Source organism: Stegostoma tigrinum, chromosome 30, assembly GCF_030684315.1.
Source record: "Stegostoma tigrinum isolate sSteTig4 chromosome 30, sSteTig4.hap1, whole genome shotgun sequence".
NCBI classification, from domain to species: Eukaryota; Metazoa; Chordata; class Chondrichthyes; order Orectolobiformes; family Stegostomatidae; genus Stegostoma; species Stegostoma tigrinum.
The window spans coordinates 29,667,519-29,682,243 of NC_081383.1; the positions used below are offsets into that span (position 1 = coordinate 29,667,519).

The 14,725-nt window shown below is 39.0% G+C and overlaps 1 protein-coding gene across 8 annotated transcripts in view; it reads right to left on the reverse strand.

Annotated features, from left to right (window-relative positions):
- Positions 1-531: 531 nt before the first annotated feature.
- The window catches only part of LOC125465891 (zinc finger RNA-binding protein-like), a 71,306-nt gene continuing 57,112 nt past the window's right edge, over positions 532-14,725 (reverse strand). For all 8 annotated transcript variants that reach the window (XM_048559853.2, XM_048559852.2, XM_048559849.2 and 5 more), the window contains 7 exons: positions 12,296-12,467; positions 10,562-10,703; positions 10,106-10,203; positions 7,743-7,838; positions 5,792-5,903; positions 4,839-4,936; positions 532-2,692 (listed from right to left, as the gene is read on the reverse strand). In XM_048559853.2, coding sequence (XP_048415810.1) covers positions 2,510-2,692; positions 4,839-4,936; positions 5,792-5,903; positions 7,743-7,838; positions 10,106-10,203; positions 10,562-10,703; positions 12,296-12,467 — 901 coding nt within the window. In that variant the 3' untranslated portion in view covers positions 532-2,509. The remainder of the gene's footprint in view (positions 2,693-4,838; positions 4,937-5,791; positions 5,904-7,742; positions 7,839-10,105; positions 10,204-10,561; positions 10,704-12,295; positions 12,468-14,725) is intronic.

Genomic DNA, 14,725 nt, shown 5'->3' on the forward strand with positions numbered 1-14,725 from the left:
TTCCTGCAGTTTTAGGAAAGTAGTTACCACACCACACTGATGCATTAAGATAGGATGCTTTCAATGGTACAGAATTGGAATGTTGACTGATTCTATCCTCCTTTGTTCAATGACAGGAACCAATTTTCATACCCCAACATTGGTCTAGTTTTTGAGAACAGATTACAGCACATCCTGGGGTCAATACTTGCAATTTTTCCAAGTTTATAGCACTGCAGAGGATGGTGGCCTCACTGGAACACGTAGACACAAGGTCCAAATCCTTTTAGGATATTCAAGCCCTTCCATGCCACAAACAAATGCTAAAATGCTGACTGGTTTAATTCAACAGTATGTTAGAAAAACAAACGAACACAAATTACCCTTTAGTAAACAGACACCACATTGAAGGAACTTTATTAACTTACCAAAATAAGTCTTGCAAACAAATCTAGCACCTCACTAAGAAATCGGTCACTATTCAGTGAATTTTTAAAACATATTTACAGAAACTCTGGATGCAACAAAAAAAAAGCACTGTCAGAACATGCAGTCATTCAGGAAGGATTTTATTTCCCATTTATCTTCAGAGTTGCAGTGTATCAACAGCTATCTCAAAGCATAAAAAGGATCCAATTACAAAGAGATCCTCTACACTGCTTTCTTTTCCATTAGCACTTTTATGCTGGTTCAGTATTGTAATACACAGCTGACAAAAGTTGAATACACGTTTTTAAATACCACAGAGCTGAGGACAAAGCCACATTTCAATAGAAATAACACTTCAGTAGGTGAAACCGTTATCAGGTATGCTTACAGTGAGAGAGGCATTTCCTACCTATACAAATGTGAATAGTGTAACCAGTTTAACTGTACATTTTATGCACATTAGAAGGGATTTTATACTAATAAGTGTCGGGCAATTTTGGGGTACAAGCTGTCTTGAGTCGTGATATCACCCACATTTCACAACACACAATTCAGCACCCAACCAGTTGTTGGAACAATAGAGTAAGAAAACTGAGAGATGCCACAAGAGAAACTGAGTTTTACAATAACTCAATGAACTAAGGTACTCCTTTAAAAAAAACAAAAGGACTTTAGCTAAGGTGACCCTCCCACCTCAACTCCCCTATGTGGGCCTATGTACATTTCCATTTTATTGATTCCATCTAATTTAGGAAGCCCAATTGACAGAAGCTACTTTTAAAACTGGAGATTAAATTCTCAGAAGTTTGCCTTCAAATCAGATTATCAGCATATTTTACAGATAGATGATTGATACATTTAAAAAATGAACCAGCAAACATCTGGTGAACTGGTCAGTAGTGAACTGAATCTTTTCTATGGGCATTAATCTAGATCAATCCATTTTCATTCTAGTTTGCAACAGGACAATGGGTTTTGGAAAACTGGATAATAAGGGCTTTGGAAATAACAAAGAATCCAGAACTTCAAAAGGTATCTCACGAAACACATGGGTGATGATCACTACTGAAGAAATTCATGCAGAAGTTTTCAGTAGTTGAGAAATTTTCTTTGCTCAGCTGGGCTACATGGAAACAATTCAGAATTGATTCAAATCACACTTCCTCTTGACCTATTCCAGAAAAATGAAAGGATGCAGTTGGGGATGAGCCAATTTTTGTCACCATTAAAAAGTGGAACTTATTGAAAACAGGCAACTTCAAATGATGCAGAAGAGCCATTAGGTGGTCAGCCAGTCAAATCAATCTTTCCTAAAACAATTTCTAAAGTTGCGAACCTGCCTCTCTGCTCTCATCAAAACCGCACGTGAGCCAGTAAACAGCATTATAGTGCACGTGTGGCATGCATTCCAGACTCCATGATCACAGTGAATAGCTGTCCAACTTTCTAAATAGACTATTTGTTACAAATTTGACATACACCAATCACACCCAAATGCTGCATTTCTGATGTCTGCACAAGCTTTATTTAGTTTATAAAGGTCCCTATGGTTGCAACATGCTCACATAGTATATAGCGAAAACTTATATAGGTACTTTGTTTGGGATACCTGCATTCAGTTATGTTTCAGAGAACTGTAAAATTAGTTCCCAATGCAAAAAGGGGACATCTAACATCCAATACTTAATTGTTGGCTGCCTGGTAAAATGATTCGTGTTTCAGTGGAACACAATTAAAATCTCTTACCAATTATACTCAGTTTATGACAGAAAGCAGTCTCACCCCAGCCAGGGAAGTAGAATCAACTTTGGATTTGAAATCTCAAGAAAGATGGGTTTCCAGACTGGGTCAATTCACTTAGTAAAGGTTTTATTTCCTGGGGAAAGGGGCATAGGACAGTGGGAGGAAGAAGAGGAGCTGTTGCCATGGGCAACATGATCTGTATGGAATGATGCAATTTAATACTCATTAAGCACAGTTTAAAACAAATCTACAGTACATTGTTATTCAAGTAAAACACAAATTGCAAATGTCTCAGACTAAACAGCAACTTATATAAAAAAATTGAAATCTTCAAAATTTAGCATCACTAAGAACAAGTCTAGACGTCTCCTGCATCACTGTCCTTTTTGTCTTTCTTTTCTTCCCCTTCCCCTTCTGCTGTCTCGCTGGTGTCCCGTCTCCGTTTGCGGTTTCTCATATTAAACCGAGGCTTTGGTTGGGGTAGTGGATCCATCCCAAGAACTTTGTGAATCTGCCGAAATGCTAACAACCTCAAAGCGTGCTGGGAGGGCAAAAATATAATTAACTTAGAATGACAAAGATAATCACTGGACATTTCTCCAGAACTATCTCCACCCCCACTGGTTTACATTAAAACCAAGCAGTAAATGCTGTAAAAATGAACCCGCAAGCAGAATGACAAGATCCCCAAGGAAACAGTATTTTGTGACAAAGTCAGACTTTCCCCAAACATCAACTGCTCTTTTTACTTTTGATCCTAACGGGCATACTGCGTAAGTTAAGCAGTCTGCTTTTATTCTGCATTTTTCAGCGCTTAACTTTTCTTTCTCGTTTGCAGTTATATAGAAGTGACTTCTATTGTAGAGAATGTATAATTTATATTATATAAAGTGTGATTTTATAAAGTTTGAAAGAAACTGGTGGGAATTATTGTTTGGGTGCAAGGCGGCAACAGCAAAACAACGTTTTGAATCAGAGAAAAAGGAACACTGATGTTTCATTAAAAAAAAAATCAGCCCCCACACAAAAAGGACAGCTACAATTAGCCGTGCAATGCCTCGATGTAGATCAGGGCAATTTAAAAAAAAGAGTCAGACTTCTTGATCGCTGTCCGACTTCACTGGAAAATTCTGGCTTTGGATTTGGCCAAGAACAGGCTTGGTTGGGATATTCTCTCCCCTACCCACTCTGTACTCTCATGTTGAATATGAGTTCACATGCTGGATTCATGTACGAAGAATGGACACTTGAGCGCAAGATAAATCAACATTTTCCAAGGGAAGGGGGAGAGAAATGAGAAACAAAGTAGTATCAGACTTACTCTGAAATAAAAAGTCATATGCATTCCCTAAAAATTCATCATTACAAAAAAGCCCAATGCTTAGCTAGTTTGAGATACTCATCCATTGAAAATAAAAATGACATTTATGGTGGCATGGGGACATTGTTGCAAGTACATAATTGGCTTCTTCACCACAACCATTAGAGTGATTTCTCTGAATTTTCTTCCTAGATACATACGTGCACCTTGCATGTGTCCTTCTTTATTTGCTTATCAAAGCCTTTAATTTCCCACTATTAACCCTTTCTCCTTCAGCTTGGCAGGCATTTCCTGCTTACAATTCTATAGTACATCTATACTTCAGGCCAAATGCAAGTTCCTGGAGTTCCAATTCAAATCATATCCCTGATCTGTGCACTTGTCAGTGTCAGTTTCTATTATTTCCATTTAGAAACTATCTGCTCCAAGAAATTAACTAGCAAGATTTCACAGCATTCCCAGAATAACTTTTCTCCAAAGGTAATTTGTAGATGATGAAAATAAGCCAAGCAAATATTCTTCAGAGTTTCATCAGTTAACAGAGGTAACTTACTTCTAATACTTTCGAAACATTAACAGAGTGTAGCTTTCTCCCCCCCCCCAAGTAGTAAGGGGCCAGAGTAACAAATACAAGATGCCCAAGCTCCTCAAAAAAGATAGCAGCCTCTCACTTTGCTGAACGTAAGTGATGCTTTCCATTGTTACAGTTTTTGGTTTGTATTCATTGTTGATACTTGATGACAGAATGGTTACAGTATTGAAAGTGCCTTTTGGCCTTTCACATTTGTGCCACTCTGAAAGAGGAATGAACCTAGGCTCATTCCTACCTTTTTCCCACTGGCATGCAAACTTTCTCAGATTATTGCCAATTCTCTTTCGAAAACCATGATTAATCCTGCCTCTACTGCATTATCAGACAAAGCATTCCAGATTTTAACCACTTGCTGTTCATTTTTTTAAACCCCTAATGTCACCATCACTTCTTTTGCTAAATATCTTAGCGCTGTCTCATTCTCAAAATCTCCACCTACAGGAAAAATAACCATAACTCCATCGACCCTCATTCTTGGAACACCGTCATTAAATCTTCTCCTTTATAAAGGACAACTGTAGTTTGATTTATGCAGGTAACTTCATCGCAAGAACAGTTTTTGTGAATCATTGCTGCTTCCTCTTTAAAGCTTACCTATTCTTCCTAAAACAAAACAGAACTGGACTCAGTTGCTCAGTAGAGGCTGGGCCAATTTTCTTATGCATTTTTAACACAAAGCAAGTACAAAAGTAAAGAAAGTATGACAATAGGTTTGCAGAGAGAGATAAACAAAATCCTTGGCTGTAACGTATGTGCCCAGCACAGAAATCTCACCTGTGCACTAGCTGTAATATCTTCTCGTTGCTGATGGCTCATGCAGGACAGGGCATCTGAGTGGTCTTTTTCACAAGGATCCAAAAGTCCAGGGCCATCTGTAGCAAGCAATTGCATTTCCTGGTTAAAACTGTACAACCAGACCGCAATTAAAAACACAACGCGGACCATGACTTAGATACAGTTTCTCTACCAAGTGTCTGGTGATGTAAGTTACAAACCCATTATTCTCATGGTAGCAAAATCATTAGTACGCACAGTGTAGTTTGCTAGCATCATCTGCTAATTCACCAATATTTGGCAAGTTTTGGTACTTAGCTCTACTTCCCAACATAATATCACCTGAAGTCTTGTTATATATGGAATCATTCTATTCTGACCCATGTCAAGCAGCAGGAAGACACTCTCTGCTTCCTCAGTAAATCTACTAGCTATGGGCTGCAATTTCGACCATTGGTGGCTGATCAGATAGTTTGAGTGCTATCAGAGGAAGCAAGTCAAATTAAAAAAAAAACTTACTATTAATTTGGCTAGTTTTATTTATAGGTTTTGACAGGGTGAAGGGGATAAGAGAGTGGAGACAGAATGAAGGACAACAGGAAATCACCACCCAGGCATTGCTTTGAGAAGATTTTATGCAAAAACCTATTTCACTTTCAATTGGCAGAGCTTTTCTTAGTGATCAGCACAAACAAAAAGCAGGCCAAAATTCAAAGGATTGTTGAAATGGAGAAGCAGTCAACATATACATGTATAATCAGCAACACTTCTCATTTATTTATTACATTCTCATATATACTTCTCATTATCCCCTTCTAAACCACAGGTCTGAACATCATGGTCATGCTTTTACCCTTTTATCTCAAGCATTCATTCAACACAATTTTGAAGAAAAGACAGCAAATGCCTCGCACAGGATATTTCTTAAACTAGCAAAACAAGCAAAGACGAACCCGGAAGGAGAACTCCAGAGGCAACAGCTTCAAATACCCTTCGCATTGCATCACCAGGGCTCAGAGGGCCTGAAGAACTGCTGATGGCTTTCTCCACAAGCAATTCCATAGCCTGTTCACAAAAGCAATATGGCATTACAATTGTTGTGTACCTATTTTTCAAGGTGCAATCTACAGTATACTCAAAATAAGTTGGAGTTTTCCTAACAACATATTCAATTCAAAATATCAAATGTGAACACCTATTTGACACAAACATAGCCACTGGATTACAAACTGTAAACAAGTTCAAATTCTCTAAAAGAGCACTACCAACTCATCCCAGAAGAAAAAGCAGTGGTGACAGCAGCAAAGAAAATAAACCATTTAAAAGTGATGCACTGGATCAACCATCTAATGGCAGCCTGGTAAAGGATGTGGGAGTTCCCTTTGAAGTTAAGGAAAATACTAACAGATAAATGACTAAAGATAGGTCGAAGGTGAAATTTGGCTTAGACTTGAGACAAGAAAAAAAACTGGGTCTTTGAAGTATTGAAAGCAGCCTTATTTTCACTGGTGACTTAAAACTCATGGAAAAAAATCAGGATTGATCAGTTCAGATACAAGAATGCATGAGTGTTTTTCACACTGAATCTGCAACTAGTGGAGTGCCAAAGGGATTCAGCACGAGGGGCTGAGATCCACTTCAGTTGTATGAAGGGATCAACTGTATTGCACCAAATTTGCTGATGACACAAAGATAGCATGTTGTGAGAAGGATACAGAGTCTGGAAAGGGATACAGACAGGGCAAGTAATTGATCACAAGTCTGGAGTATAATATTGGAAAACATACGGTTGTCAACTTTACAGGGAGAACAGCAGGGCAGCTTATTTCTACGGACAGAGACTGTAGAATGCCGCAATACAAAGACACCTGGGTGCACTAGTAGTGAATCTCAAAAAAAAACAAACAAATCAGCATGTCAGTACAACAACTAATTAGGAAGGCAAATGGAATGCTGGTTTTTATTGCAAAGTGAATATTGCAAGTACAGAATAGAAATTTCGGGAAAAACTCAGTTTGGAAGCATCTGTGTAGACAAGAATTAATGTTTCAAGTCAAGTATGATGCTTTGAACTCAAAATGTTAACCCTGTTTCTCAATCTACAGATTTTGCCAGAGCTGAATGCCTCCAGAATTTTCTATTCTTATTTCAGATTTTCAGCATCAGCAGTATTACGCTTTTATAAAATAAAAGGCAAATCTTGCCATAACATAGGGGAGTTGGTGATACAACTTTGGTCTCCTCTTACTAAACGAGGGATATACTTGCATTCTGAAGCATTCAGAAGTGTTAGACTGGGCAATTCCTAGGATGAAGAAGTTATCTCATGAAGAAAGGTGATCAAGTTGCACTTACAATGATTTGTATTTGAAAGAATGAGAGGTGATCTTATTCAAACAACATACAAGATACTGAGGGAGCCTAACACAGGGTGGATCCTAACAAGATTAAAAGAGAAAGTTTCCCCGTTGTGAAATAATCTAGCACCAGATGGTAACAGGGAGGGATTTCTTCTTGAAGTGGTTAGTCTTTGAATTTCTTCCACAGAGAGCAGTGGAGGTGGAATCATTAATATATTCAGGACTGAGTAGATTTTTGATGTACAAGGGAGTCAAGGAAAGGGGTTCAAGCCCTAATCAGGTCAGTATTGTTAATCATTATCCAGCAATATTCAGGAGCATATTATTTAGGTATATTTGTTCACAAAGTTTGCTGGAATTCTAGATTCACATATCAATATAATAACATGAGAAGTACCAGACTACTGCATATGAATACAGAAACACACTTCAGTAGATGTCTTAGGGAGGAAGAAAAAACTAACAGGCAAGGTTAGCATTTGAAAGATTTATTGCAGTCGACAATGTGAGAGAAAAATTTACCACATTTCATTTGCATTCTTACCCAATCTGGTAAGGCACCCCACGTTGGTACTCGCTGGCACAGATCACGCAGGATTCGTATGATAATTACGCAAGACTGTAAGCCATTAGCTCGAGCCTTCAAGTTTGGAAAGAAAATGATAATTATTTAGTACTGTCAAATTCACCACCAACAGTTAATTTGAAAGTAATCTGAAATATTTCTGTATTGACAACAATGATGTACACTTTTAAGTAATTCAGACAATACAACTGATTAAGAAACTGTTTCGGTCAATGTTAGTATTTTCAAAGCTTTAAAACTGCTAACATAAAGCAGATACCCCTGAGACACAGGCACATATTTATATAAAACATTACAAAAAGAGCACAGCTGCTGAAAAGAAACACAAGATGTTTTTATGGAACACAGACCTAGCAAGAAACAAAGCAGCCAAATCAGAGATAGAGAGAAGGGCAGGTGACAGGAGTGACAAAAAGGAAGCGCTCACTCCACACCATCACACTCTCAAGAAAGAGGACGGCAAGGGTGCACACAAGACAGGCAGGGATACAGGGGAGGGAGAGTCAGTGAGGGCAAGGGGGCGCTTGGACAAAGGGGCCGTTAGTTGAGGGGAGTTCCACAATTTTTACATAGTGAAAGAATGGCAATATATTTCCAAGTCAAGATGGTGAATAGCTTGGAGGGGAACTTGAAAGTAGTGGTATTCCCGTGCATTTACTGCCCTCGTCCTTCTAGACGGAAGTAGTTGTGGGTTTGCAATGTGCTGTCTGATTATCTTTGGAGAATTTCTGCAATGTTGAGGCAGGGAACCTGTGTGCAACATAGCGTGGCGGTGGTGCAAGAAAGGCAGGGTGCAGCAGGTGAGTCAGAGTCATACAGCAAGGAAACAGACCTTCGGTCCAACTAACCTTCCTGACCACGTTCTCAAACTAAACTAGTCCTACTTGCCCGCATTTGGCCTGTATCTCTCCAAACCTATCCTATTCACTTGTCCAAATATTTTTTAAACACTAACTGCATCCACCACTTCCTCTGGCAGGTCATTCCACATATGAACAATTCTGGACGTAAAAAAGTTGCTCATGTCCTTTTTAAAAGTCCTTCTCATCTCACTTCACAAATATGCTCTCTAGTTTTGAGCCCCTCACAATCCTTGGATAAAGGTCCTTGCTATTCATCTTATCTATGTCCTTCATAGTTTTATAAGCCAGTATAAGGTCACCCCTCAACCTCCTATGCTCTAGGGAAAAAACTCGCAGCCTATCCAGCAGCGGTGGAGAATGGACAACGTAGAAAGCCAAGGTAGAGAAAGCAAGCAGAGAGGGTGGGTGCAGAGTAGGTAGCTGCAGGGAGTAGACAGCAGGAAGTTGGAGACAGGGAGCATGGTTGGGAGGATGGGAGAGAATGAAAACTTGAAGTGAGAGCGCCACATTGTCAATCAGCACTGTAGGATAGCAATCGATTAATTGTAGAGAGCAATATTTGAACTTTGTTGGAGTAGGTGTTAAACGAAATTTAAATTGTATTTAAATGAAAGCTAATTCCACTCAATTTTTAAGTTCCTTTTCACCCATCATAAAATGCTCCTTCCATCTACGGTCTACTGTTAGCAACTCCACACAATTTAGATAGGTGTTAAGTAACATGTCCTTGGCTTTTCGCATAGCAAAGGAACCAATTTGCATACGCAAGCCTCTCACTATCCACTTTTCCTTTACAGACAACTCGTCAGCACTGTGCTCCTGGAAATGCCATAAATATGATATGCACGTATCAATTTCTGAAAATGAAGATATCCATCAAAACTTAATTGATAGACTATCCATGCCAGCCATGCACAAGCTGTAGAAAATAAGTTCAACGGATTAGTTATTTCTTTGGTTCTGCTGAAGATACCTAAATTAAAAAGGAATGACTGTAGCCAAAACTGCTGATTAATTGCCAAGAATAATGAACGGCCTCCTGAAATACAGCTGTAATTGCTGGAGCATCACACAAAATAGAAAAAATTGTTATAGAAAGGATTGCCAGCAGCTGTAAAAAAACAAGAAAAGTTAAACATTTGGGTGTAGAATCGTTATTTGTGGAGTCACAATTAACTGCTTTCTTTCTTTCCAAATGCTGGTGGACCTTCTATGTACTTCCAGAATTTTCTGTTTGATTTCAGCATTTGCCTTTATTATATAAAAGAATGAACTTGATTAGAGTTATTCAATAGAAACTTGCACCTCTGACTGACCAAATAATGCAAAACAAGTCCAAAACGTGGTAGGAACCACAAAATCCCTTACAAATGGAATGTGGCAGTCACCTTAAATCAATGGTCCAGCCAATGGCTAACAGATTTGGAAAAAATAAACTACTATGCAGCATATTTTTACCTGGAACCACTTGGCATGACGAAGTGCAGCCAGACCCTCAAGGCATTTTTGCTTGTTCAGTACATCTGATGGATCTTGCACTGGGGCAGAAGTTGCATCTTAAAAATAAAGAGGGGATAGTCCCAAAGTACAGCAGTTAGTTTATAGCAGTGGTGTGCAAACGAGAGCTGAAATACTGAACAAGCCATCACATGTTAACAAGTTTTCTACAGTTATGAACTGAGAAACAGATGAGCAGAGCTGAGGGCACTAGGGGAGAAAATGGAACAGTAAGCACAAAACCAATGGTAAAATAATAGGTTTGTGCCACTTCATTAATAATTGTTACGCTTGTAGTCTCTCTAAGCCATTTTGAAATTCGTGGCCAAACTGCATTCCAGCCCAGTGATTCAGGTAAATACCAGCGACCTGTAGGTTTTTTTGCAATGTTATTTAAAATTATTGTCTAAGTCTCACCTTTATCCTTCACAAGGTCTTCTCGCATGACAGGGGATGTCAGTGAAATTTTGACCTGCATCTTTGGCTCTTTACATGTAGAAAGGAAGATACAAGACTCGCTGGAGCAAGTTTTCAATTCATAAGACTCTTCCGTTACAGTCTGAAATAAAATTCAAACGATTTGTGTGAAAATGTCCAAAGTTAAAGATTATAACGTAGCCACCCTTATGAAACTCTTTCCGGCATTCTGTTGTGTAAACACGATAAAACACTAATAACAAGTAAATAATCCCAGCTGAGCAAAGATCAATTAGTTATAGAGTCAGAGTTACAGTTGGACAACATGGAAACAGGCCCTTCAGTCTATCTAACTCATCCATGCCAACCAGATATCCTAAATTAATCTAGTCTCATTTATCAACACCTGGCACCACATCCCTCTAAATCCTTCCTGTTCACATCCCCACCCAGATGCCTTTCAAACAATATAACTGTATCAGCCCCACCACTTCCTCTGGCAGTTCATTCCATACACACGTCACCGTCTGCATGAAAAAGATGCGTATTGGGTCCCTTTTATATCTTTCCCCTCTCACCTTAAACCTATGCACTCTAGTTTTGGACTTCCTGGGAAAATGACCTTGGCTATTCATCCAATTAACCCTCAGCCTTTGATACTCCAGGGAAAATAGCCACAGCCTATTCAGTCTTCCCCTACAGCTCAAACCCTCCAACCCTGGTGACATCCTTGTAAATGCAACCTTTCAAGTTTAACAGCATCTTTTCCATCGCAGAGAAACCAGAACTGAACTCAGTGTTCCAAGTTAGCTGACTTCAGCTAAAGGCAGGTGAGCATTTTATAATTAGTCTCAGAGCTTTAGGGCTAAGGAGGAGATAAAACCAACGAGTATGCCTTCCCAGATTAAATTGTTCCAGTGGGAAACGTGTCAGGAGTCATTGGGAGACAGAGAGAGATTGCACTGAGATTTCACACTCTCAAACAAACAACTTGCTTATCTAGGCTTGCACTTGGCTTAGATATGAAACAATGCCTATGGAATCATATTTAAATAAGCAGTAATAAAATCAGCATCCTTTTTAGGACATTTCATGCCAAAGAGTAGAATCAGCATGCAGACGGGACTAAGCAATCCTACAATCAACAGATCAGATGTAAGCTCAGCTGTCCTGTCACATCCAGTCATGGATGGTGGTAAACAAGTGAACAACTAACAGGAGGAGGAGACACCGCAAATATCCTCAATGACAGGAGAGTCCAGCATACCCGTGTGAAAGACATGGATAAAATATTCATAACCAACTTCAGAAAGAAGTGATGATTGGATGATTGTATGATCAATTCTGACGCTGAAAGAAACCACTGCTTCAGGATTGCTTCGCCCTGTCTATTGATGCAGATTCCGCTCTTTGGCAAACAAGTAGCTCCATGTTGTAACTATATTATTCGTTAGGTATGTTAATAGAGGAACTCTCAATGGGTTTTAAACTTAAAAATAGATAGAAATGTAGCAGAAAGAGTTTTCAAATCTCTGTCAATAAATTAAAAAAGTGGTTTCTTGTAACTGAAATAATCAAGTCACTTTACACAATTTATCTTCATGTATTGCACACATCTTTGAAAGTGTTGAATATGGTTAAAAATTTCAATAGACAGACCTTTCCCAATGTCTACTTTGCTATGCAGAGCCAAATACAATAAATTGAGTAGGCATGAACTTAGAAGATAGTTACCAGGAGTTGTTTAGGCAGGTTTGCTGAAATTTTTTCCAGAAGGGTTTTTGTGGGTTTGTGGGCAGAGAGAAGAATAAGGTTAACATTCCTGTCACCACGGAGAAGTAATCCTTTTGCCAGCACACCAACACGCATGACCCCTTTCAGCACACGTGCTCCAAGGTCACCTTTCCTGTCAAAAGATGGCAGGACTTCCTTTAAACATCAGCAAAAAGTGGTGTAAACAGGGAGTTCTGTATAAAAACCATAAGATACAGCAGCCAAAGGAGGCTCAGTGAGTTACTGTGCCATTCAATGAGATCATTTTTGATCTGATCTTCAATTTCCTGCCTTTTCCCCATAACCCTGATTCCCTTGCTGATTAGAAATCTGTTTATTCTCAGCTTTGAATTTACTTAAATAGCCTTGACAGTCCTCTGCAGTAACGAATTCCAGAGATTCACTACCTTCTGAGAGACTACATTCTCCCTCATCTCTGCCTTACATGTACAACTACTTATTTTGAGATTATGACCTCTGGTCCTAGACTGTCCCACAGGGGAAACAACCTTTCAAATTTACACTGAAGTCCTCTAATAATCTTGAATGCTTCAATAACCTCACATTTTCCCCACACTATAGTCCATTTGCCAAATTTTTGCCCACCTGCTTAACCTATCTATAGACCTCTGCAGATATTGTGTGTCGCCCTCAAAATGCCTTCCCCGCTTTCGTTTTCTGTAAATCTGGCTGTAGTACATTCATTCCTCTCCAAGTCATTATTTATTGTAAATAACTGTGGCCTGAGACCTGATCCGTGATACACCACTAATTACAAGTTATCCTGAAAATGCCCATCTTATCCCAACAGTCTGCTTTCCATTAGTTAGCTGAACCTCCATCCAAGCTAACATACTACCTCCAACACCATGAGCTCTTAAATTATTAAGTAGCTTATTACAATAATACATTAAGTAGTCTCTCTTTAACATGTGTGCACAAGTTAGTTTTAAATTCAGTTCAAAATGTAATGTATCCCCATAATTTTAAACTGGCATTGTGGAATCTGGCAAAGTTATGCCCATCTCCACAAGCCAATAATATTTCACATAAAACTTCATTATTGCCACTAGATGGCAGAAATATTAAGTACATTCATTGCAGTCTTAAGTAAAATTACATTTCAACTATATTCCCAGCAGAATTACAAATATCCACAAAGGCAGCCAGTCAAGAACAAATGAACAGCAGTAAATGAAAAAAGTTTACATTTTAAACAGCAACTTATCATATTCTCAGAATGCCCAAACTTCACATCCAAATTGATTACTTTTGAATAGCAGTTACTCATGCAAGTACACTGGACAACCACTTTATGCACTGCAAGGATTTCAGGTTTGAAAATGACCAGTTAAGTAGTCCTTTACTGAGCTGGTCGAAAGGGTCACATTGCAATAATCAGTCTTAACCACTTCTTTAAACGGTGCCATGCTATGTACCCAGGCAGGCAGACTTGGCGTCAATAGAAAGGCAGCATCTATGACATGACCTGTAGTGAAGTAGCAGTTATGTGATTCAGTTTGAGTGCAGCTGAATCACAGACTTGGCCTTTTTCTATTAAAAGGCATTAGCAACATCAAGCCAATCAATACACTCTAAAAGGCTAAAAAATACAGGAAAATGGTAAATAACCACTTGCTCCCCATCCAAATGACGCACAGTACGTAGTGCCAGTTACCTGGCAGATCCTGAGAAATACAATGAAGCTATGTACATTTCTGCTGACTCTGCATGGGTTGGGTGATGGAAGGGAAGGAAAAGAAAGGCCACAAATAGGGTTGCAAACAGATTTCCAAATATCAGATGGTTACGTGGGAGAAGAAGATATTGTTAATCCCCAATCCCTTGGATTAAACTCCAAGATAAACATCAACCCAGGAGACACCGCATTTAACCAAAAGACCCAACTTATTGACCTACAAAGATATCAGTAATCAGAGCACTGCAATTGCTGACTTTTCCTTAGTTGTGACCACTAAGTTTGCTGACCTGCTTGGGGTTCATGGCCAAAGTGAATTTTAAACCTGCTTGTTCCAAGCAAGGTACTTGGGATAAGATAAATCAAGAGGAGGATTCAAACTTACTGGTTAATATCCCACAACTGTCAACTGTCATACAACACGACTTAACATTTAACACAAAACATTACTGTTCACAGTATGCTTTATCTGAATCCAGCAGGAATAGGAAACTCCTCATGAAAAGAAATGATGAAGTGATAACCTACAAAACAAATTCCCATTCAGAAGTGGATGGGATTTCCTGGTGGCTCCACATTGAACTTTTATCAACCTGTAGTCCAGAGTTCTTGCTTATGCTGACAATAATGACAGAAATCATTACAAGGGTAACGGGAGACCAGTACAGCATTCAATGGTTGAGGACTGAAAA